At 36.6% G+C, this 26,680-nt stretch overlaps 1 protein-coding gene across 5 annotated transcripts in view; it reads right to left on the bottom strand.

Moving 5' to 3' along the window:
• The window catches only part of Rspo2 (R-spondin 2), a 135,669-nt gene that overhangs the window by 47,092 nt on the left and 61,897 nt on the right, over window positions 1-26,680 (bottom strand). For all 5 annotated transcript variants that reach the window (XM_078016778.1, XM_078016777.1, XM_078016779.1 and 2 more), the window contains exon 3: window positions 19,944-20,132. In XM_078016778.1, coding sequence (XP_077872904.1) covers window positions 19,944-20,132 — 189 coding nt within the window. The remainder of the gene's footprint in view (window positions 1-19,943; window positions 20,133-26,680) is intronic.

Here is a 26,680-nt window from a genome sequence, read left to right as displayed (position 1 = left end):
TTTTACACAAAACACAAGGGTTTTTGTTATTTGTTTTTTAACACCAGTGATTAATACAAACAGGCTTATATTCCAGATCAGACTCCCTGGTAAAACTAACCTCTGGAACACAAGGTTACACCTGTCACTGGGATGAACAGGTGAAAATAAATACACTTCAAGGAAAGGAGAGGAGAGTGGATTGGCTAATTAAAAGGTCATTTTGAACATAGTACATTACTACTTTTAATAGATTTAACTGATTAATGACATGTAAAGTGCCATAAAAGCTTCAAGGCATCACATTTATCCATTTACCAAGTCCCCAGCACTATATCTGGTGCTTTAAGGATTCTAAAAAGCTATAAAATATATAGCTCCCCCAAGCAAAGAGATAATGGGGTAGAAAATGTAACTAAAATATAAAATTGCTAAATATTAAAATATTTAAAATTTTTAAAAATCCAAGAATGAAAAGGTGAACTTTTTTTATTAAACTATATTACATTATAAATCATGACAGTTTTTAGACCTGTAAAATAATGGACTTTCAATTTTGAGTTTTTATGTTAGTTATTATGCATTAAGTGACCGCCACAGAGAAGACAACTTCTAAAATGTTCCAAATAGGAACCAGCCACAAGCGGATTCAAGTCCATAGACAAATTACACGACGACTGCTTCTTTATAGGAGGAGGAAAATAGTGGGCATTGGAATCATAATTTAATGTCCATAAAAGGTTTAGTTGTTATCTTAAATGCCATAACCTATATTTTAACAAAACAGTGGCCTATAGCTGGTCAGTTGCCTCTTAATCATGGTCAAAATACATGACCATTAAATCCACAAATTGTGGGTTTTCTTGCTATATTAAAAAAAAAAGCAAGCATCTCTACTACAGAATTATTTTCCAAGAAAAAACAAGCATTTGAAAGGATAAAACAGAACAAATGGGTGAAGAGAACAAAGAATTTAGGTTTTAAAAAAAGACTATACACTTCATAAATCAGCTGTTATCTATAAGATCTGATTTCTCTTTAAAATGTGGCCTGCACCAACAAGCTTTTTGGCCAAAAAGTTATAGCAATAAGTATTTGAAATTAATTTTACAAGGTTTTTTTTTACTGATCTTTATTATTACTTATAGCTCCCTTTCCTCATTTCATTCCATGTTCCTGATACCAGTTCAGGGAATGTGGAATTTCTGAAATACCTATCATTCTCTTCAAAATAAGACTCTTTAGCATAAACCCCACTAGAAGAAAGCTTAATTACTTGTTTCTCAAATTTAATAAAAATATGATACATTCAAGTGGTAAAGTACTATCACCATTAAAAGGCAAAAAGAATTATAAGTAATGACTCAGAATAAAAATTCTAAAGAGCTCTTGTTAAGAAAAAAACTCAAGCTGCAGGGCATTTATAGTGTGAGTCAATAAAACTATATTTGCATGCATGCACAACCACGTGTATGTGTGAGAGAAAATAGTTTCAGAGACTAATTTGGAGAAGGGATGGTAGAATTATAAAATGTTGAAAATGTTATATATAAATTCTGAACATATCAATCATATATAATTATATTTATGTGATAGGTTTAACCAAATAAAATTACCAAAGAATACATTTGTGATCTACTTATGTTTACAATCTACTGTATTAACATAATGAAATAAACCACTTGATTTCAATGGGCAAGAAAAAATAAAGGCATAATATCCCATCCCAAACTTCTTCAGATTGGGGTACATGAGTTATACCCTTTATTTAATAATACTGAACTTGCTGTACTCTTTGAATCATATATTTAACCATCTCTTGCCAGTATCCTGTTCTCTTGCGTTACAAGGCACTTTTCTCTCACCGTTTAAATTTTTTCCCTTATGATGAGAGTATCTATGCAATACAGCAATTAAAAAAAAAAAAACATTTTGATTGATGGCAAATCCTGACATCTAAGCCTTGCTGGCTTTCCTGGTCTCCATCACTCTTGGCCTCAATGTAAAACTCGCACACTCAGCAGCCTACCTTGAGATGCACCCCTACACACAGAAGAGCCCAGGGCTGTTCACAGCTGGCCCTGCACAAACCAACTTCTCCAGAAGTCTCCTTGGTGAGATGCAGTACCTGAAAACCTGTTCTCAGCAGCTACAAATCCATGCACTATCCCCGTCCAGCCAATTACCTAGGAGCAAACTCCTTTACTCTAGGGTGAGGAAGACCTCTTGGGGACCTCGAATTTCTATATATTCTCCCTCGCCTGTAGCCACTTCAGCATATTAGCCATGATTTAATTGGGGTTCATATCAACTGTGTTAACTTTTTAATATATATAAAGCATCATCATAAGTAAAAATTCAAAATGTTTCAGAAGGCTTAAAGGAAAATAGAACATCCTCTTTCTCACCTCAATGGCACATCCAGGCCTCCTCCCCAGAAATCTCAGTCTCTTGTCTACACTTTACAAAAATCTCTGTGTGAATCTTATAAATTGAATAAGTTAAGCATCACTAAAATACCGATGTGATCACACAATAGATTGGTAGACCTTAGAATACTTCATACTGTGTAAGAAAATAGGTATATCAAAATTTACTAAACATACGCCTCTTCTATAAAAATATGGGTTTAAAATCCTTGTTCAGAAATCTAAGACCCTACTTCAGCCAACTTACATGCCTCTAAATTACAGTGCCTCCTCAAAAATGTAATCCACAGAGGGAGGACTGCCAATATTGGTTTAAGTAAAATTACTGTCCAAGTGAAACTGTAGCCAACTAGAGTCTAATGGGGCTGTCATTTGGCAGGAAGAGCTTATGCTGGCCCCAAAACAGAAAAACAGGCTGGGTACCACCTCTCCTGTCCTCCCACAGAACCTCATACAGGCTCGAATGTAACATTTTTCAAATTATACTGTTGTCCAGCTCAACATTCATTCTGAACAGTCCCCAAGGCTTAGTATGTGCCAGGTATTGTGCCCAGACCCTCAGCACGTAAGATATTAATGCCATTCCCTATCCTGGGAGTCCTAAAAGCAAAAGAAGGGGCGCCACATGGCAGGAATAGGGCTTCAAAACAACAAAGCAGAGGCATGTGTTGGGTTTTCTAGAGACAGAGAAAAGGTTTTCATATCTGATCTGCCATTAAAAGTTTATTTATATTTTTGGTGACCTGTGAATTCTGTTCCTAGCACAGTGCTAGATACAGTGGAATTTCAATGCTTGCCAAAGTGAACGAACATGAATGCCATTTTAAAATTCAACTTCTTTCATATCTGAATGCTCTGTGTGAGATTGCTTGCACATGCACTGTAAATATCTCCAATATTTAAAAAAGCTATCCTTGCTGTAAAGAACTGTAAATTACATTGGAAGAACCAACAGTTAATCACCTGAAAACAATTTTTAAAAGAGAACGTAAATATCAAAGTAAAGCAGGTGATCTGTGCTGTGGAGGTGGAAATCTCAGCTGAACCTCTTTTAGACAGAGGCAGGGTTTCCTGGCATGGGGGCTACCTTCACATGGCCGCAGAGAAAGCTCGCACAGCCTGTGAGGGGGCCTGAAAAGAGTGGCACAAATGAAGGGAAGGTCCATCGGTGGGGAGGCTTATTTAGGTTTAAAGGCTGTGAGTGAGGATGACAAATTATTTGTACTTGGTGTCGTTTGAAGTAATAATTAAAATGAATAGTAAAACAAAGCCAGGTTCAAGAATAGGGACTTAATCTGACTGGTAGTGAGTGATCTCTGTAGATTTCTGAGTACCTAGTTTGTTCCCTCATTTAGACAGGCAGAAGCCCCAGGATCCAGGCAGCCTAATAATGGACACACCTATGGCACAGATGAGAAGCTATGTTCCCATACCCGAGGGTCTTCCATGACTGACAGGAAAGGTCCTCAGCAGAATCGGGTAATAATGTGACTGCAGGACTCTAGAAGTACATACAGAGTGAGCTGGGGAGGGAAGGTTTTCCGAGAGTGAACCTTCCTGAATGCACGAAAGGGTAAAGGTCAGGAAAGCCACTGGGAGGCTCGACATTCTAAGAGGAAACAGTCACAGGACAACAGGATGGACACAGTGAGTTGGAGAAGATGAACACCAGCGAGAGAAGGCAAAGATCACACAATTATCCCCACTTCCTTTGGTCCCACAGTGCTCTCAGGGCACTTGGTATAATGACAGTGTTTTTGTTTATCTTCCCAGTTCAATCTATTTGACACCAAGAACCTCTTTAACTATCTCAACGAGACCTATCAGGTAAACACAAAAAATCAAAACCTTAAATTAAAAGCAAAGGAGAAAACCTTTTCTAAATCCAACTGTGGAAATGTAATTCTGGACATTGCAATCTATTATTGGAGAAAGGGAAGAAATCTGTGTGGTAGAGAGACCCTCATAGGCACAAAGAGAATCTGTTTTCTCCTGTTGTTTGGTGCTCATCAGGGATATGCAGTAAACTATGAAAACCTCACCTCTTGTTGCTCTTTATTTCAAACCAGCATCACCAATCAGAGAATGGCAAACACTGGTATCTCCAGGGGACATTTACTCCTCATACTGCAGTCCCCAATTCCTGGGAACGCTTAGAGGTTTTTTCTGTTCATTGTTTGCTAAAATTTAAGCAGAAATTAAAAGAACAGGTTGTTCCAAAAAGCAGTATTAGACTTTTAGCGATTTTTCACATGGAAAATACTAGACTGTGCAATTTAATATGAGGTTTAAATTATTTAAATATTTTTAGACTTCTCTAACCACTTCAAATACTACTATGAAACAATCCCTCCCAAAACTTGCAATGGTTTATAAGTATCCCTAAGTTTTTAAGCTTTATGTTACTGAAACCATGTATGTCTAATGTGTACTATTATAGTAATCCCATCACAGTGAATTGATGAAAACTAAAATACAAGCTAAAATTAAATTACTTTGTAATAGAGTAAACCTACACACAGCTCATTAAAAGCTTCATTAAATTTCAACCTAAAGCTAACAAAGGTCAGATCCAGAGGTTTTAGGACTCAATGTCTCATATTTACAACTGAACTGCTTGAGTGATGATACCAAAAGCCGGCATTACTAAGTCAAGATTGATGTCTGTGTAAAACCCAGTGGAATAAATTCAAATCAAGATGGTTTTATAGTTAGCAGAGTTAGCACAGACAAAATTCAATTATGTCAAATGCAGAATAGGACACTTAGGATGAGAGCCAGAGTCAGTGAATAAGAATTATGCTGAGAATCCAGTGGCTATTCAAATAGTACAGTGGTTAGCAGATCTGTGGCTAGAATCTTGGCACGCTCTTATGTGATGAGGGACTAGTGAGTAACAGTCTCTTTGCCCTAACATCCTCATCCATCAAAAGAGGATAACATCAATCTTTATTCACAGGTCTGTCAAGAGGATTCAGAGGCTTAATAAAAATAAGTAAAACCCATCCGTGCAGTATCTGCTGTGTAATTAGTGATCAAAGAATGTGAGTTACCATGAGAATAAAAATGTACTAAAGTAAAAAATGGCAGTCCAAGATAGTGAATGGAAGAAAGCTCAGAAAGGATATTCCAGATGGGGAAAAATATATATTTACATGTAACATTAATACTTTCATTAGTCATGTATTATAATAATTTCCTATTAATAATTAACATATAATAATCTATGTAAGTACCTGTGCACTACTTAATGAAGGATACTATCCAAAGACCACTGTCTGCAGAAAACAGTAGCTTTACTCTTGTGTGGGTCATGCAACTCAACAAACTGATCACAATCATTTTTTGAACATCTAGAACCTGGAGTCAGGAAACAGATGTAAAGGCAGTTTAGGCTTGCGGGAGGCTAAAGGCAGAAGTTAAAAAGCTCTCTGCACTCTACTCCCTGCATTAGATAAAGGGAAGTCTGGTCTTCCTCCTCTCAGCAGACAGAGAAGTCCTGGCCTAGATAGGGATTTTAATCCTCAAGTTCGAATTAACATGAATGGACTCCATTCAGAAATTTGTATATTGTTTTTCAGATAGCTATGGCGTTCTATTTCACATGACATAGTACCCTTTATTTCAACTTGAGGATATGTGTCCTATCGAAACAGTGTCTTTTTCCTCTTGATTCATTTTAACTTCAAGTCTTGCAACAATTCATTTTTTATACCCCAAACTCAAACTTACAAAATATGTTGCTGGTAGCATTACTATAAAATCTGAATATTTAACTCTTTTTTTTTTTTGAGAGAGTGAGAGAGGAGAGAGAGAGAGGAGAGAGAGAATTTTTAATATTTATTTTTTAGTTCTCGGCGGACACAACATCTTTGTTGGTATGTGGTGCTGAGGATCGAACCCGGGCCGCACGCATGCCAGGCGAGCGCGCTACCGCTTGAGCCACATCCCCAGCCCCAATATTTAACTCTTATATCTTCCCCATCCACACACCAGAAAGAAATAAAAAGATTAAAAAAGAATGAAGAATCATTCAGGCTTGTTTAAAATCTTGTGTCAAATAATGAGGAACTATAAAGATGCTGCCTTCATTTCTCAGAGTCAAGTAATTTTGCACACGTAATTAAAACTTGAAAATACTTTCTTGGAATATAATGCTAAGAATTTTAAAGGTTTTTTTTTCATTTAATGTGGGGAGGGGTATAGGGAAAAGATAATGAACTCAAAATAAAATTGATAGTCATGAAGAAAGTTTTGAAAATTATAAGCCAAATTAATATTTCATATCAGATTTTAAATTCTTGCCAGTAGCAGATCTCTCATCTTGTTACTCCTTGTGCTTTTCCTTTTTTGGTAATTTGTCACTCTTCCACATTAAGGTGGAGCCACAGCAACTTAATAAGCTTCAAACCTGAGTCTCAGTTGGATTTTCCAATTCTTAGCAAAGGCAAATCTCTCCAATCAAACTCAATGGAAAAGCATATGTAAGTAAGTTAATGTATGTCTTGCCCTCCACTCAACCCCCATAGAAAGAAAACACGAAGAATCCCTTAATCCCTTCACACTCCAAACAGGCTAGAGCAGGGGTCAGAAAACTTTTCCTGTTAAGGGCCAGATAGTAAATATTTCAGGCTTTGTAGACCATACAGTCTCTGTCAAATCTACTCAACTCTGTGCTAGCACAAAAGCAGTCATAGACAATACATACAAAATGAAACATAGCTATTTTCCAATAACACTAAAATTGCAAGTAAAAAAGATTTTCATGTATCACAATATATTCTCCATTTCTTTCTCCAAACATTTAAAAAATCTAAAAGTTGTTCTTACCCTAAGGGCCGTACACACACAAACACATACACACACACACATACACACACACAAATGGCAGGCCAGATTTGGCCATTGGGCTACAGACTGCTGACCCCAAAGGCAGAGGATGATTAAAATCTATATACACTTAGAAAGAAAAAAGAAAAGGGTTTCATTTTGTACACACCAGTGGTAGCCTTTAAGCTTGGGGAGATACAGTGATATGATACATTCACCATCTTGCTATGTACATAAGACAAGTACCAGCATGAAGTTGCCAGAATCTAATTATCTCAACATGGGAATGTTTTTACTTCAATGTCTTTCACACTACATTGATAAATCAATAAAGATGACTTAGGATCAGTTACCAACAGATGAAAATTCCAGCCTACTTTAATAAACTTCTCATTTTTTGCTTGCTATGGTACTGATTTGTGAATAAAGGAGGTGATGGGGAAGGGATAATTTTGTAAAACAATGTTTGAACAGAAACCAGTAAAACATATGCCTAGTACTATGGATTGTTTGTGAAGATGGCTTTGTCATGTCTACTTCTCCAGTTTGATGACAAAAGTAGATACAGTGTCTGTGTACATGTAGCAGCAGCCAATCCTCAGGCCCATCAGTGGACTTCTCATAATGTCCACTACTGCTCTGTCCATGAGATGCTACTGTTGCCTCCCTAGGATTATCAGATGAAAATGAAAAGATGTGGGTAAAACCACCATAAATACTAAAGTGCTGAGTAATGCCTTACTCTTACAAAGGAAAACGGAGCACAAGTACATGCCTTTAAAATAGAATGAGGTTGCTTAAGTTGGTTCTATATGGAAATAATGGGATCATTCAAGAGAACTACAAAATGTACAAGAAACTAAAGCATAAGCTTGAAAAATATGATCCCCTTTATTAAACAGCAGGTCAGGTCTTTCCCTTTCCAACAATTAATACCATTTAAAAAAAGTATTTTGTGAAAAGCATTGAAAATCATAGTCATATTTGTCACAAAATCATTAATTCTAGTTCCTAAGATATTTGATCCTCTATCTGCAAGGTCAAATAGGGAGAGTGACTTTGGAGTTTTCTATAGAGAATCATGTAATAGAAGTAAAATAAGGTCTATTTCTCAATAGGCAGTTACTGCATTGCTCCATGGACCAGCACATTAGGCATGCCAGTGCACAGGTGAATAGCCATTATTGACTACTTGACCTACTATGTCCTTGATGGTTTAGCCATACTGGTGCCAGTCACAATGATGGAACTAAGACTTCTTTTCTGCAGCTGGCAGGATGACCATTGTGATCTTTCAAAACTACATATTTGTCGTGTTATTTCCCTGTTTTACGTGATAATGTACTGTATATTTCAAAAATCTAGAAGATAGGATTTTAAATGTTTTTACCACAATAAAATGATAAACGTTTAAGGAGACAGATATACTCACCCTGATTTGAACATTATACAAATTTATCTATGTACTAAAACATCACATAGCATCCCATAAATATGTACAATTTTATGCAACCACTTAAAAATTAAATCCTTCAAAGGTTCCTCTACACATCCAGAGCCTAGTTCAAACCTTTTGCTTTTAAAACCCAAGATCCCTCCTGCTGGACATACCTATTTGCTTCTCCAGCCTCCTCTTCACACACACCTTTTACCCTGGTCCTTCTGAGCTACATGTCTGGTGTTTCCTCAAAGCACCCCATGCCCACCCAGCACCCAGATGCTATGACTACCCTTCTTCTTTGTACTGGTTACCACCTATAGTCCCCATAATCCACTCCCTGAAATGAAGGGCCCCATGAAGACAATAGAGTAGGCTGTCTTCACAGGGCTAACAAGGATGCCTTACCTGGCACAGGATGACAGATGTGTCTGAATGACTAATGCATTTAATATTAAACTTCTGTCATTTTAGACTAAACACTGACACAATCCACTTCATATACTTACAATAACAATTTTGCTACCAACAAAAAATACTTTAGATTATAAGGTATTTTCAAAGTAGGTACTGATTATATACTACGATAAAACTCTTATGCCTTATTTATGCATGTAAACCACATAGTGAGGAGGACTGGAGAGACAGATTGGATACTGAGGAAACTGGACTTAAAATGCATATAAAAATCAGATGAGATCAATATTTAACAAAGGAACTGCCAACCGGAGATTTTACTCTTTTACCAAATTTTTTTTTTTTATAGATAGACTCATGAGAGTTCTATGCAGACTATTATGCCAAAGAGGGTTATGTAATTTGTCTAAGCCTGAAAAGCTAGGTACTGTCAGAGCTCAAATCAGAGCTCAGCAACCTGTCTAACAGAACATGCTTTTATAGATGTGATTTACCATAAATTGGTTTCTCCCTTTAGAAGATAAACTGTGTGTCTTCAAATCTTTAATGTGATTTGAAACACTTAAACTGACCATTAAAGAAAAAATAGGTAAAGAAATTTGGAGAATTTTTTAATACTGATTTATAATTCTATATCATATGGTTCATTTTTAAAGAAACCGTACAATGAAAAGAAAATTCCATTGGAATCAGTGTTCTAGACATTAGGTCACCCTGCTGCTCATGCTAGAGTTTGGAGAAATACTTCCTCCACAAACCTCAGCACTCACATTTATTGGAGTGGAGGGGAGGAGAGAGAAACAGGCAGGAAGACAAAAGGAAAGGGAGAGTAGGAAGAAGAGGAGAAAACAATCAATTCTCTTCCAGATCTATATTTATGAATTTTAGTTAAACTTCCCTGTGCCCGACAGAGGCCATGCAGGGCTATGAAGCACACACATTCTCCTTGATCAGTGGAAGCATTTATTAACTCGACAAAACTTCTCTCCCTTTAAGAACTATCTGAAATACACTGATATTGCTTATTTTTCCCCAGCACAATGCAATATGAACTGTCTATCTGAACTTAATCAACAGAACAGAGTTTTGGTATATTGTGAAGTATTTCCTATTAAATAGGAGGGGGGAAAGATCACCTGGTTATCACTGTCCCTAATGGCTCATTGGAAGAAGACATTAAAAAGGACTCACATGTGACAAATTGTGTCCCACTACTGTGATTTATTATACTGCTCCTATTCAGAGAGTACTCAACAGCTTATCCAAAAATTCATTCATTCTTACATTATGTTGTAAAATAGGAATGTCTTCATTAAATATAAAAATAATTTGTTATATGCATGTACCAATATACCAAAATGAAGGTCACCACTCTGTAAAATCAAAATGCACCAACCTAACAAAAAGCAAAAAAAAAAAAAAAAATTATACCTGATCTGTTCCACATCTTTATAAGGAAATCCCTTTTTAGAACAAAACTAAAGCTGGGTATGGTGATACAGGCCTGTAATCCCAGTGATTCAGGAGGCTGAGACAGGAGGATTGCAAGTTCAAGGTCAGCCTCAGCAACTTAGTGAGACCCTGTCTCAAAATAAAGTAAAAAAAAGGGGCTGGGACTCTTGCAGGGGGTGTAGCTCAGTGGTAAAGCACCTCTGGGTTCAATCCCTATACAAAAAAAAAGAATTCCAGAAAATAAACTCTAATATCAAAGAACATCAGATTTCATCAGATACACATTTGAGTATCAAATCTACTACATACTAGTTAGAGACTTTGAATAAGCTATTTAGCTTCTCTAGATTTCAGTGTACTTGCCCTTAACACTCATATAACTACCACATAAGCTGTTAAAAAGAATTTAGTCCCCATAAAGGTGCCAGTTAAGCATTCATTATTAGCAGTAAGTACATAGTATCTGATCCAGAAGAGCAGCTAACATTACTGAGTCCTCCCTCCTGCACTCTGAGACCCCAAACCACCTGGGACACCACAATAATTCAATACGTATTGAGTGTCTACAAGATGCCAAACCCTTGACTGGCTGACCTCAGTCAATTAAACTGTGGCTCTGGTGAAACCAAGCATTTTGGTACAATCCCTTAAAACTAAAATCAATTGACAAATGTTTTCTCCCAGGCATTGGTATATCAAATGTCGCAAGCTATCTTCCAGAGATGAGTTTTCTTCAGAAGAAGAAAGCATAAAATCATCAAGAGACTCAGAAAGTGATGGCATCTCAATTTTCTTCTAAAAGGGGGACAAAATAATCCTCTACTCCCTCCAAGGAATTATCCCTTAACCTAAGTTATGACCAAGGTCTTAACCAGCTAGTCACAGCTCTTACATGGTCATGTAAGAACATTTTGTGGCAATGAGCTTTCTCCAGCTGCCAGGAGCCCATGAACCCAGCACAGGTCGGCCTGCAGGGCAAGGTCCCACTTGGGAAAGACATTGGCACAAGAGAATGTTCTTCCAACATGTGCCAACTAGAAGTGAGCACGGGGAGATAAATGCTAAAATTTATCCAGTGTTACACTTTTTTGTCATTTCCTTTAGAGAAGCTTTATGGTGTGGTTAAAGAAGTATAGGCATTCGAGTCAGAGAGAATCCTGGACTCCACTCTTTCATATTGTGTCCTTTTGGGTAGGTTTCTGTACCTCTCAGAGAGTTTGTCTTTTCCATGGTAAAATGTAAATGGTTACCTATAAAGGGTTAAGAGAATACTGAAATAGTCATTTCCACCCAAAGTCTGGGAAGATAGGTTCATTGAGAATTAAGAGGTGGTAACTTCTGGCAGTACTAATAGAGCCACTGAATATTAGAGCAACGATCTCATGGTTTTTCCCTAGTTTTTAGGAATGAACACACTGGGATTTAGACTATATGCTTCCCCTACTGTCAAAGAGTTAAGTTAGGACCCCTAGCCAATCTCTAATACAGAAGCCAGCTGTGGATAAGCTACCAGGACACACTATGACAAACAGTCCACCATATTCCCCAACCCCTGCCCACCAACATTGAGCTCTTCTTCCTTTCAAACTAGAGGTTTGTAATTCTATTCACAAGGAAGCTGTATTTCAATCATAGTCTTCTATTAGAACCATTATTGACAAAAATCAAATGGATTAGATTCTATAAATTAGAATATTATATGTATCAGAACACATAAAATTGCAGGGATCTTAAGGGAGTAGGAAGGAAACATTATGAGAGAGTGGGGAGTCTAAAAGAAGTGAGGAGGGGACAGACAGGAACAGAAAAGTTCTGTTCTGAAAGTCATTCTAGAGCATTCTATCATGATCAACTCAGATTCTCTAAGCAGATATTGACATCATGAGAAAGGTGGGGAAGAATCCACATCTCACAATATCTTCATATACTTAGAGGTTACCAAAACATACCATTGTCTAAATACAAAGTCTTCTACTCCATCACTAGTGATAGGCAGTGTTAACATAACTATACTATAGCAGAAATTCTCAAAGTGCAGACTGAGTCAGCCATTGTCAGCATCACCTGAAAAATGTTAAAAATGCAAGTACTTGGATTCCATCTCAGATCTACTCAGTCAGAAACTCTAGGAGTGGGATCCCCAAATGGCATTTTCATAAGTAACTCTAATACTTCACTTTGAGAAATACCTCACTCTTGCATGAAAAGGTTTCAAGTTGTATGTGTCTATAATGAGCCAATCCCTATCTCTGGGAATAATAAAAATGAGATGAAAGATAAGACTGCCGAGTCCAGCAGTAAGGAAGAAAGGTTACAACCAATAAGAAATACAGCAGAACAAATGTTTGACAGAAGAGTTTCCTAATGCAAGTATCAAACTACAGGGTGGGTTCTGGTTTGGCATTGCTTGGATGGGGAAATAGTTTTCCCAACATATGTTTCTCTATCTAAAGCACTCTTGAAAGATTAACTAATGTGCCACAGCTGTATGACATGGCAATTTTATTCCCACCAGAATCAGTTTAACCACATAATAGTATCCTGATAAGAATCTAAGTATAATAAATACTCCTGGTACTATCTGCATCCACAATCAGTATTAACAAGAGATAGGACAAGATAATAAGGAGACCATTACTGAGTTCTAGCTAAAAGATTTGGGTGTCCAACTCTCCAATTCACATTTCTACACAAGTTGTCATGTTGAACTCGGTGTTTCTAAAGTTGAACCACTTTCACTGTCAGTCAGAACCAAAAATTGATAATATCAAATAAGCCTAACCCTCATCAGAGATATATTCCCTCTCAGTGAATATCTCTAGTATTTGTACACTCCTTAAAAGCAAAAACCTACATGGTCTCTTCCCTGGAATGTCCATTTCCAATGAATCACCAACTTCTGTTAATTCTATCTCATCTCTTCCCCCCACCTCCATCTCCAGTGCCACTGCTTCAGTTGAAGTTCTCATTTTTGCCCTGGTTTAGAGAAACACACTCCTACTCACTTTCCACACCAACTCTCTCTCTGCTGCCAGCTGGGGAGATTCTAAAACAAGAAAGCTAATTGTCTTCGCAGTTTAGGTTGGGGATCCTCTATCCTCATCTTCCAAGTTTCCACTTCTGAAACATTACGTTCCAACCCACAGCTGAGTTTGCTCTGAAGGCCCTTTCCCTCATGCTCTTACCCACCATCCTCCTCCTTCAAGGTTGTTTCAGATGACCTGAAGATGCACTCACTCCCAAGTGCAGGTCTGCTGATCCCTAGAAGTTCCCCGAACACCCACTGTGGGTCTGCATCACATTCTTATCATATTGGATTCCCTTTTCTTTGAAACAAACACTGCCTCTTCCTGGTACGTAAATAATAGTAAATGTTTGCTCAGCATACAACCTTTATTAAGCAGCCTATAAAATCCCCCTCTTTTCCTCATAGAATAAATACCTTCTGAACTTGTAGGGAAAGCTACGTAAGTACTCTTCTCCATTAGGCACCCTTAATTCTAACCCTACCTATACTCCAAAATAAAGACTATGGGTTCCTAGATTGTAGTCCTAATCCATTTTTTTAAAAAATTATTTTTAGCTGTCAATGGATCTTTATTATTTATTTATATGTGGCACTGAGACTTGAACCCATCGCCTCCAACATTTTCTAAAGAGCAAAACTGAAAGTAAAAAAAATTAATGCAATTCATGATCTATACTTCTTGTCAAAGTGTAATCAGAATACAGTACTTTAACTTGAAATCTATTATCTTAATTTGGCACATCAGTAACATATCACCTTAGTTTCCTATCAATGACTCAGTAATGGCCCATTGGCTCGTAAAGCTAATCCATCTCCTTTGATCCTGGATTGCCCCTAAATTTTTCCCACTTAGCCACGTAGGCTCAGTGGTAAGGAGAGGAAAGAATACAACTAAGTCCACAGTTGTTTAGGCCATTCTATCCTAACCACTAACTTCTCCCCTCTCTGACCTTTAATAGTTTTGTAACCTACCAACCCTATCTGTTGTGCTTTCACAGCTCTTTATGTAATGGTGCTGTGCAATACTGTTAGCTAATTCTGTATCCATTTTACATGCAACCTGATGATTTTTCAGTCCATTTACAGGTATCTAGAAAATTCCTTTACTTAAACTTCACTTCTGTAATCCTGAAAATACTGGGGTTATATTGGTGTATTTGTTATAAATATGCATCTTTACAGACCTCTAATAGATTATATTGTAAAGAATATAGAATTATATAGAATTTATGGTATTCATAATATTTGTATCTATAGTCAGCAGTTAGTTGCCCAGATTTTATTAAAAACATTTTAAACATATTTCTGTTAATTTTTTTCAAATGGATGATTCAAATGCATCATTCAAGAATGACAGGCATTTCTGAAAGCACTTAAAATGACACGTAATAATTCTCTAAAAGCACCTGAATGCTGGTTCAGAGTTCAAAAATTAAAAGATGGTTATATTAACTATGGGTTTGCTTATATGTTCAAAATTACTCATTTTTAAATCTGTCATTTCATTTCAAAAAAAAAAAAGAATTTTGCAGTATCCTAGCTAAACACATTCATAAGGGCAGAATCATAAAATATTCCAGAAATAGTTAAAAGTATTCTGAATCCAGAATATGAAATATACTTCTGTGATTTCTTGTTTACAAATAGTATATTTAAAAAAAAAAAAACTATCTTCTGCAAGAAAGTTCAATGTCAGCATTCTTGGGGTTTAATCCTCAGAATCTTCCCCACTCCAGTCGATTTTCTGTGCACTGTACCAATGACTTGGTTCAGATCCCCTCTGAAGGCTCCAGATTCTTACATCTAACTGTCCTTTGGAGAGTGTCACCAGGAGGGCTTCTTAGCTCAACTCAATAGGTCCCAAATCAAATATTCTCCACCATCCTCTCCAGAAGTCCACTCTTGCTTCTTGATAAAATCTGTGCCTTGATAAATCCCACTGTGTCACTCCCAAACCAGGAGTCATCTTAACATCCCCCTTTACTTTATTCATCATCCTCCAGTTGATCAAGTCCTATCAATACTTCCTCAATCTCTCCATCCAGTCCCTCATGTGTATCTCCCACTCTAGGTATTCATTCAATGTGTGTTCATGGAGCATCTTCTACATGCCAGACATTAACCTGCCCAAGAAGAACCCGATTAAAGATTAAAAAGACTAAAGCCTAAGGGGAGAGTTATGCAATATATAATCAAGTCAAACACATAACATATTCATCAATTGACAAGACTAAAAAGCAAGGAGAGAAGAGTAAGTGAAGGTGAAAAGGGAACAGGAAGAATGGGCAAATAGGGAAAGGAAGAAAGGAAATATTGGAATAGGGAAGATTACAGTTTCAGGTGAATTAGCCAGGTAGCTCTGAGGAGACAGCTGGTTTTTGTTGTTGTTGTTTTGTTTGTTTTTGTTTTACTTTTTCAACCTATCTTACTGCCTATGCGATTGGCTCTCCTTTAACACCTCCTTGATACTGCCCAACTAAAATGCCTCTAAAGACTGTAACTTTGCCATTATCTTACTTAAAATCCTTCATTGACTACTTTCGGCTTTCAGGAAGGCGCTCCAATTGCTTAAATTTATCACATAACACCTGTTATGCTCTAGCCTCCACCCAACTGACTGAGTATCATCTGGGGCAAAACAGTGAAGTTGTACTCAACCACTTGCTTTCTATTTAGCAACAGATGGTGTTCTACTTCTCCATGCATTCACACTTTTTTCTTCTACTGATAAGATTTCATCCTAATAATGCTGTAAACACCCACATACCATTCATGCCATCCCCTTCACTGCCACAATCTACCCCCACCGTTAGAAAGTGTATTTTTACCCAGTTTAGGTAATTTCATCCAGGAAATAAAAATGTATAACCTGTTTTGCACATTTATTTTAAAAAAATGTGAGAAAAAGTACATCTAACAGAAATGTTGGCACTGAACAGAAGCTAAATAATTAGCAGCATTTTATGACATGCTTATGTCAAATGGATTATCAATCTTTTCCACTAGACCAAAGTTTCTCACCTTTGATACTATAAACATTTTAGGAATGTTTCAAGGGGCTGTGCTGTGCACTATAAATGTCTAGAAGCATCTGTGGCCTCTACCCACTACACACCAGTAGCATCCCTCCAGTTTTAATATAAGTGAAAATGTCTCCAAACATTAATAAATGTTCCCAAATATTACTAAATGCAGCTAAAAATTACTAAGTCAGCTCCGTTTGAGAATCACTTCAATAGACCTTAAACTACTACACAACACAATGACATTTAGGGGGAGGGGACATAAACACACATAGAAACAAAAGGACAAGGACAAAGCCAAAATGTTAAATTTGTTATTTTTGAAGAGTACTTCATTTTTGTGTTTGCTTTTTATAAAGGTTTATACACCAAATTTTATACAAGTTACCTGTATAACAATTCAAAAAATAAGACTTTTTATGTCAATGAGTTCACCAACAAATGAAGAAGAGAAAATATGAGAAATCACCTAACATAGTAATAGGGACAACAATAGTGTCTATTAGTATGTCACAGCATGCCTCAGTGGATACTGGATTGTTTTTTACTAATAGGTTTGAATTTTATAAGCTTCATACTATATGTACGAAGAAGCCAATCTCAACCAGAATTTCATAGAGCAGGTGTTCCTTCAGAAAAAAGATACTTTTTTGTGTGTGGTGCTGGGGATAGAACCCAGGTCCTTGTACATACATGCAAGGCAAGCACTCTACCAACTGAGCTATATCCTCAGTCCCAAAAGACAAATATTTTATGGTAGGAATCTTAATGTACTGATTAGGAAACAGATGAGCAAGTTTCTTTGTAGAATTTTCTAAGCTACTGTTGCTTACAGTATAATTTCTCTTCTACTGTTGAGCAATATCTATTTTTTTCTTTGAGAAAACAAAAGTAAGAATTCAAATTCTAAGTGTATGACCATTTTTTCCAATTTAAATCTTTTTTGTCCTCTAAATGGGATACAAATATCTGCAAAATATGTAAAATATGAAAAAAATTGAATGACTGGTGTTTCTTTACTGTTTAGAGTCACACAGTGAGAATTAAGAAATAACTTTCCATTTTCACTTTGCTTCACAAGAGTCTTGCTAATAAGTGCTTTCTGGTTGTGCCAGATAGGTAATGACTTCCTCTAGGTCAGTAAACTCTAGCCCTGATTGCATTCACGTGCATTAAGTTTAACCATAGCAAGCCCACTCTCACATGTAGACTCTTTCCAAAGCTGATTTATAGTCATGACTCTCTTTTCCATTTCTGAGAAAAGGGATCAACTTAGTCAATATGTACATATTAACCCACTAGATTATTTCTCTAAGAGAGACTCTGATGATGTACAAGAAGTGTTGCTGAGGTGACATTCACACCAGCTTGCCCAGGACAGTCCTGCTTTATGCTGTATGCCCCTATAAAGTCAGTAACCACAGCTCCTTTCATTCTCCAATGACCCCAGCTGAGTAAGACATTGTATGGCCCATGTGTTGCCCACACCTAGTACATATGAGTTCCAGAATCCAGGATAAACACCTCAACCCATCTACAGCCTTGCCTCTTCCTCCTTGTGCACTGATGGCCTGGAGTGAAAACTGCATAGAACATTCGTGGACTCAATCCCTCCATATGTGGTCTAAAGCAATATAAACAAAAAACTATTTCAAGGTGCCCCCATGATCAATGGTCTCAATCATATGCCTTAATAACAAAATACATATTTGCAAAAATTGGACAATCTATTGATGCTTCCTGGGATTAGTGTCCTTCCAACAATCCAAATAATTCCATGAATGAGGATAAATCTAAATTCTCTGTAAGCCTAAATATTTCTGCTACTATTCACTCAGTCAACTTAGGTAGACACCTTAGGATAAAATTTGACTCTCGCTCTTCCCACCGGGCATGGGATTGGTAAATCCCACTGATTATATTTCCCCTAGAACTTATCATCTACAAACTTTTCACAACAAGATTTCTAATCTGATTGCTACCATAGCCTTCCTCTACTTTTTGTCTATCTCCAGTTCATCTTCCTCACTTCCCCTACAGTTATCTCAAATAAAGCCATCTCCATTCTATAGCTAGCTCAGTGCCCAGCGTAAGGTCCAAAGTCCCGGAGGCTGGCACGCAAAGCCTTTATCAGCTGTACTCAAGTCTCCATTTCCTCCCCAGTCCTAACTACACCTGTGCTAAGTGCACACTGTACAGTGTTCTTATCCCAGGATAGTACTGCTCTCCTACTCCAGGGCATTTGGAAATGTTTCAGACATTTTTGCTTGTCACTATGATTTGAGACACAAAGGATATTTAATAGGCAGCAACAAAGGACACTATATGTTCATTGATGTAAGACCAGTCCTATGACACAGAACTGCTGTGCCAACATGCCAAATAGCATGGCAGATAAGACTTCATCCCCAAACACATTATTTTTGAATGTATGTAGTTCCTTTTTTAAGATTTACTTAATCATCCCCCTCTAATTCTGCCTCTTTCCAAAATAATTGTGCTTGGATAAGGCCACCACATGGTGTTGATAGGAGAGAGATAGGAAAAAAATTTCATAGCACTTAATGGAGTAAATTATAATTTAACACTTACTCATTTGTTATTTCAAGCCCTAGTCTCTTTTTCCCCATCTCTTCCCCCCCCCCAAAATCTGAGAAAGGGTTGTTCCTTTAGTATTTTATTTAAAATTCCAATTTTGACTGTTGATCTAGAAGATCATTCGAGAAGCGAGTTTTAGATTAAAATATGAACAGCTGTGTCCTTATTCTTATGTAATTAGCAACCATTTTTATATTGGTTCAACTTAGAACTCAAAATATTTTAAACTATACTAAATGTTTTATCATTAATGGTGTTTCACAGAAACCCAAAATGCTTATATTTAGTTGCTGATAAGACTAATGCAGGTGTTATAAACTCAGATAAAAGGATAAAAAGAACTGTGGAAACTCAACCAAAGAGAATGTTCTCAATATAAAGTATGTAAATTCCTTTGTGGGGTGTGGGGGGATGAGTGGTATATTTTGGTTTTTTGTTTCGTTTATAAGCAATGAGTATGTACTCCTCACTAAGATTAACCAGCATGTATCCGAGAACTTCATAATAAAAAATACTCAGTTAAACTAAATAAAGAAAAAGCATGTGGCCCTGTAATAGACTTCTATACAAAATATAAAGTAAAAGTTCTCTTATACCACACACCCACTAATTTTTTCAAAGTTGGGCTTAAAAGACTATTTTTCTAGCCTATTACAAACGTACATTTTTAAGTCAAAGTTTTCAATTGAGCTCATCCTCTAAGCTGCATGTATCAAGTTAAATAGAATGTCCAAAAGTCAAATGCTCACTTGCACATCTGTTCATATCTGGGGCTCGGTGTCCGTAGTACCCTGATGGGCAGGAATGCAGGCACTCTCCATATTGGCGCATCCCTTCTCTTCGAAGGAAGAAGAATAACTTCTGTTGACATCGGCTGCACCCATTGTCCTTTGAACAAGACAAACACCCCTTGCAAATGGGATTTGATACATAACTAGCTGTAAAAGAAAAACAAAAAGAAAACATGTTGAAACATGTATATGCTCAGACTTCTGGTCAGAACATCATGGTCAAAGGACAAAAGTCTTGTCCTTCACATAGAAGTACTAAACAAGATATCCTCCCCCTTGCAAGATAATCTTTAAAAGATTAAAATACAACTATACTTAGAAACACAACCAGACTGCACAAAGGAGTTTAGAGTTGTTTGTCCATGACAGGTACAACAAATGTAGCCCGACCCAAGTGTCCAGAGAAATGAATTCCAACTCAGGGAGGAGGACAGGAGCACAGGAGAGAGAGAACCCAAGACAAGCAGAAACCTAGAGCCTGCAAGACATCCAGGTGTGAGAGCCAAATTATCACAGAAGATAAGATCCCTAAAATCAAGAAGGTCACATAAAAACTTGTCCAGATCCACTTGCTCTGTGAGAGAATCCATCTCTACAAAAATGAAAATTCATACTCAAAGAGTCATTCTGAGAAGAGACTTTTAAACCAACATCTTTGGATTATCTATACAATATATAAAGGACTAAAAATAACAGGTAAAAAGCAATAATATGAAAATTACAATGAATAAAAATTCTAAACCCAATTAAAAAATTGTGCACAAGTTGAATGGCATACTAAAAGAGTGGTGTAACCAGAAAACACAGACCTGTACCAAAAAACAAGAGAAAAATAAAAAGCATGTAAGAAAAAAAATGAAGTAATAATAATACATGATCAGTAAGTGCTACAGATTTTTTTCTATATTTTCACATATTTCTGATTTAATATCTTAATTCAGTAAACCTGCAATTGCAGGAGGCAGACTGGAGAACTAAGTCAGATGGAAAATCACCCCTTCAAATGCAATTATTGGATATCCCTTTATATTCATGTGCATATACACAATATGTAATTTGCATTTTTAATAAATGCAATTGTAGTGTAGAAAGGTCATAACTTGCTCAATCTCAACCAAGCTGTAAATCATGTTTCCATAGCAATGGTCCAGACCAATGTGACTTGTATTTCCTGAAAGTGGTAGTTTCACTTACTGCCTCTACTTACCACTACCCCCACTCAATGATCTCTAAGACATTTTTGAAGACTGAAACCAGTTTTCTTATCCTCAATTTAAGATCTCATTCTCAATTTCCAGTCCTCACACCTTCAATAGCTAAGATTGCTCCAAGTTTCTTCTTCTGCTAGTCCCCGTCATAATAATACTTCCTAAAGACTTTATTCCAAACCTCACTCTTGTGGTTTCCACTAATCTGCCCAAATCTCAGATCTTTATTACTTCTCACTTGTACAGTTGTGAAGTCTGACCCCAGGCCCACCTGCCTCTTTTCTCAGCAGTCTATTGCTGAATCAGTCTTCCTTTGTATTTCCTATACTTTACCCTGACCAGATAATTATGATGGATAAAGCACTTTCACCTAGCTTCTCCCAGATAATCCTATACTACCTATCATTTCCCAGCTGTCTTCTGGAGAGGTTTTATTCTGGTATTATCCTGGATATCATGAACAGAGTAAAAGGAAGTGAATTTCCCAAAACTGGGATTTCAAGTTTCAAGAAAGGGAAAAATTGGAGGGGTTGGTAGGGTACAGAAACTGGAATGTTCTGAGGAACAAAGGCACAAAGATCCTATGGCATGATATTTAGGAAAGCAATATGACTATTTTATGAAAGAGATGTCCCTTAAATGTGAGCAGTTGGGAAACTACAGCAAAGTCAGTTGCAGGCTAGAGCTACATCAAAGCCACACTACAGAGCCCTCTGCAACATGTGTGAGGAGTCGCTGCTTACCTCTTACTCTTAAACATAATTACAGATTTGAAAAAAAGCAGCATCAAGGTTATTCAAATCCCAGACCTAGCTTTGAAGTGAGAAGAGAACTTGAAAGGTTTACATACAGAGCAGAATGGTTTAAGGAGAAGGTTCTGTGGCCCACAGTCATCACAAACTAAGATGAAGCTATACTTACTTTTAGTTTAAAGGTTAAGCCAAGAACCCTGTATCACCATAAATCACGCTCCATACTAAGAAGTATAGAGCAAAGACAATTACAGAACCAAAGGAATCAACACAAATTAAAGGCTTTTTTGTTTTGTATTTATGTATCAGACATCAACTTTCATCCTGACCACAAGGATTTCAGAGTCAACAAATTGTGCCCTACATTTATTTTTAAAAAGGTATTCTTAAAACCATTAAAAGCATTGCTTTATGTACTTGAACCTTGACAGACTTAAACAATGAAAATGAATTAGAGAACACTTACCCGAGTCCACATCTCAGGTATCTTTATAACCCTCTACACAAGGATGTCTCTTAAAGCACATTGATGAGAGCCACACCCACCCTAAGTGCTCTCTCTTGGCCTCCTCCAATCCTCAGTCATTTGTTATACCACTCACTGCTGAGGGTCAAGAGCACAAGTGATCTTTGCACTTTGAATCTTCTTGTCCCACGTCTCAATTACTTTTCAGTTTAATTACCATTGTCCATCATCAACTCTGTGGCCCCCTCTTAATAGATTTAGTAGCAATTCAACAAGAGCCTCCTCTACCACATAGTAACTATGTGAATCTGTGGAAAACACAGGGAAGATTGACATTTCAACACAACGATTTTTTCGGGATCTTAAGTCTAATGGCTCTGTCTATTGCTGTAAGATTTAATTCAAATGTGCAGGTGAACAAACAGATATTAATTCCCAGCTTTGATGACCATGTTTATTTGTTCTCTCTGCAAGTTTCAATCCTTCCAACCCTGAAGCCTGCTGAGATCCAGAGCCTCATCCTTCCAACCAAAACACGTTTCTAAATCTAGACCCACCCGAAATTCTAAAGATGAAGTATGTCACACAAAACACTAAAAATCCTGTGATAGACAGCGATTCTAGCACAAACACCCACATATCCCCTTGCAAAAAGGAAACAAAGAATGCGTGCACGGATTTGAAAACAAAAATCATGAGGCAGAAATAAGGGAACACCACCACCTCTATCATGAGAGAAACAATTAGAACTCATTATTCTTCTAATTATTTGATTTGTGTTCCCTGAAAAATGAATCCTGATATTTAAAGCTTGATCCTTTAAGTCAGTCCAGTTATCTGCATTTCTATCTCACAGAGCATTTTAGGTAGGTGTTGAATGGCCATCTGTTTCCAATATACACTTGACACGTTTTTAAAGTGTTCTATTGCTAGATTTAGACCTTGCCAAGCAAGAAGAAATCTAAATTCCTTCTAGGTGAAGGCATCCATTTCTGACGAAGGTACACATTTCTAGTTCTGAAAATAATGCGACTGAACAATGCACCTTTGGCACCCTAGCCTCCCCTCCATCTTTGCTGGTTAAATAGTGTTGTAAGTTCAAGAGACTTTTTTTTTTTAAATCAACAATTAGTATCCACTTCAATCAAACTTATAAAATTGCTAAAATGTCTCTGCCTAATCCAAAATTCAAGACATATTTGTTAAAAACAAAGAGTTGGCACAAGTAACAAGGAACTTGTGTGTAGGATCCTATACAAACCAAGGTAGGACTAGATCTTCCCCCATAGAACTTGGCAACATTGGTATAAAAATTTTAAAACACATCTACTATTACACACAAATTCAAATAAGCAATCAAAGTCATCAGTTAATGATCTACACGAGAATTGACCAAAATGAGAAATGCCCATCTTAGGATACTTAGCTTAATTTTTGCATCATAAAACATGTGATCTGATTGTTACTATGAAGCCAAGTTTTAATGTTAGGTGTCCACCATTTTATCTTCATGCTCTAGATAGAAAATGTTAAAATTCAAAATGTTAATAAAGCTTTAGAGATCAGTTTCTAAATGTCCATTAATGTTTTAGAGAAGCTAAATTAATGTAACATGAATTTAAGTGAGAAAAACATTTTTAATCATAATAATGAAGGGCAAATTTGGGGCCCAAAACTCCAAGATTTTAGAACCTCTAAAATGAAACCATATTTTCTCAGAATCTCTTGTCATGAGTTCTTTTTTTATTATTATTATTGGTTGTTCACAACATTACAAAGCTCTTGACATATCATATTTCATACATTAGAATCAAGTGGGTTATGAACTCCCATTTTTACCCCAAATACAGATTGCAGAATCGCATCGGTTACACATCCACATTTTTACATACTGCCATATTAGTGACTGTTGTATTCTGCTACCTTTCCTATCCTCTACTATCCTGCCTTGTCATGAGTTCTTTTTTTTTTTCAGATTATATTTTAGCTTCTTTATTCACTGAAATTCTCTTTTTTATTTATTTATTTTTTATTTATTTATTTTTTAATATTTATTTTTTAGTTCTCGGCGGACACAACATCTTTGTTGGTATATGGTGCTGAGGATCGAACCCGGGCCGCACGCATGCCAGGCGAGCGCGCTACCGCCTGAGCCACATTCCCAGCCCCTTGTCATGAGTTCTTTACTAGAGAACAATAGTTTTAAATACAAGATTTTAAAAGCTTTAACTTTCCAAAGAAGTACTAACTTTGCAAAGTTCATATTGTTATCTATAAATGTCACTTATAAGAACATTTTATCCACCTCTGCCAATTAGGAATGAAAGAATAAATATGTAATTATCTCTAGAAGTACTCTTTTGTAAAAAATAATATTTCCAAACATTAGCCCAAAATATGGCTATCACCTTTTGAAATTAATATTCTCTTTTTTTCCAATATACCCATTATCTCAAACATTTATTATTTCTTTGCGTAAGGCCAGTTAAAATTCTTTCTTCTAGCTCTTTGAATATACAACAAATTCTCATTAACTATGGTCACCCTACAGTGGTATAGAACACTTGATCTTATTCCTCCCATCTACCTGTAATTTTGTACCCATTAACCAATCCTTCCATATATTCCCCTCCTCTCTATCCTTCCAGCCTCTGGTAACAACTATTCTACTTTCTACGAGATCAACATTTTTAGCTTCTACATAGAGAACATGTAAGATTTGTCTTTTGTGCCTGGCTTATTTCACTTAAATAATATCCTGTAGTTCCATCCATGTTGCCACAAATGACAGAATTTTGCTCTTCTTTGTCTTTGAATGATACTTTGTTGTGTGTGTGTGTGTGTGTGTGTATTTATAGAATTTTCTTCATCAAGTCATCCATTGGTGAACACTTAATTTCATATCTTGGCTATTGTGAATAGTGCTGCAATAAACATGAAAGATGTCTCTTCCACATACTTATTTCTTTTCCTTTGGATGTATACCCACTAGTAGGATCACTGACTTATATAATATTTTTGTTTAGTTTTTCATTTATGTTTTTATTTATTTGTTCTAATTTGTTATACATGACAGTAGAATGCATTTCAATTCACAGTACACATATGAAGCACAATTTTTCATTTCTCTGGTTGTACACCAAGTAGAGTCACACCATACTTGTGTCTTCATACTTTACCTAGGGTTATGATGAATTATATGAGGATTAAAGGTTTCTAATCAGATAATTTTGCTTTCCATACTAAAACATATCTCACTTCACAAAAACTCAAAACTAAGAGAAACTAGGAGATTTTAAAATACGAAGAGAGTGTCACGGATGTATTTAACCACTGTAAAATGCTAATATCTTTCCCCAAATGAAGAAAATTACCACAATTATAAGCCCCAAATTACTCTCCAATGCCAGCACCATTTGAGCCACAAACCTGATGGACTGGCACCTCAGAAGGACATTTACAACCATGGTTAACTATTCCATGGTGTGATTTGCCACAGAGGATATTCTTCTACTTAGCACAGGAACCAAAGTCTCAACGAGGCATGTGTCATGAATGCTTCAGTGTGACTTAACCAAGATGTCCCAGGGAAGCTGAGGATACTCAATAACTGCAGGTCAAGGAAAGTCAATGAACCAAGATAAGGTTGCAAAATAAATGTGGAGGGCTCTACAGACCTGTCCAGAACATGCTAACACATTCTCCCAATGTAACAAGTTGCAGACATTAACATTCAAGACAATCTGCCAAATTGGAGGAGACTGAAAGGAACAATAAAGCAAACCATCTCTGCAGTTGTTAGAGCAAAATCCAATAATAATAATAATAATAATAATACATTATAGTCCAATACATTTCACCTTGAGACAAAGCAGTATCCCTTTAACATATTTCACCCCAAACATTAGCAGTTGAATCAAATGTGGGCTGCATACATGGTATTAAGGGGCACAGAGATTCCCAAGGAGCTTCTGAATGCATATCAGTAACAACACAAGGTACCGTGGGTACTTTTTTAAAAAATCAGCACCCATAAGGTTCTGATTTCTCTGGGCTCACAACAGAGAGAGACTCAAGGAAAGCTAAAATTACCACTTAAACATGCAATATTCATGCAGTGATCAACTGAGATCCAATTAAATTCCAGGAAAGTTGATGAACCAAGATAAGGTTGCAAAATAAATGCCAGAATGAGAAGATCAAGTAGAACATAATAACCCAAATGAAATAAGTGGGATTTAGAAATTATCCAGAAACATATTTCTCAAG

This window comes from Ictidomys tridecemlineatus, chromosome 7 (assembly GCF_052094955.1).
Source record: "Ictidomys tridecemlineatus isolate mIctTri1 chromosome 7, mIctTri1.hap1, whole genome shotgun sequence".
In the NCBI taxonomy this organism is placed as follows: Eukaryota; Metazoa; Chordata; class Mammalia; order Rodentia; family Sciuridae; genus Ictidomys; species Ictidomys tridecemlineatus.
The sequence above is the reverse complement of the archived record's forward strand: the minus strand, read 5'-3'. Positions and strand labels throughout refer to the sequence as shown.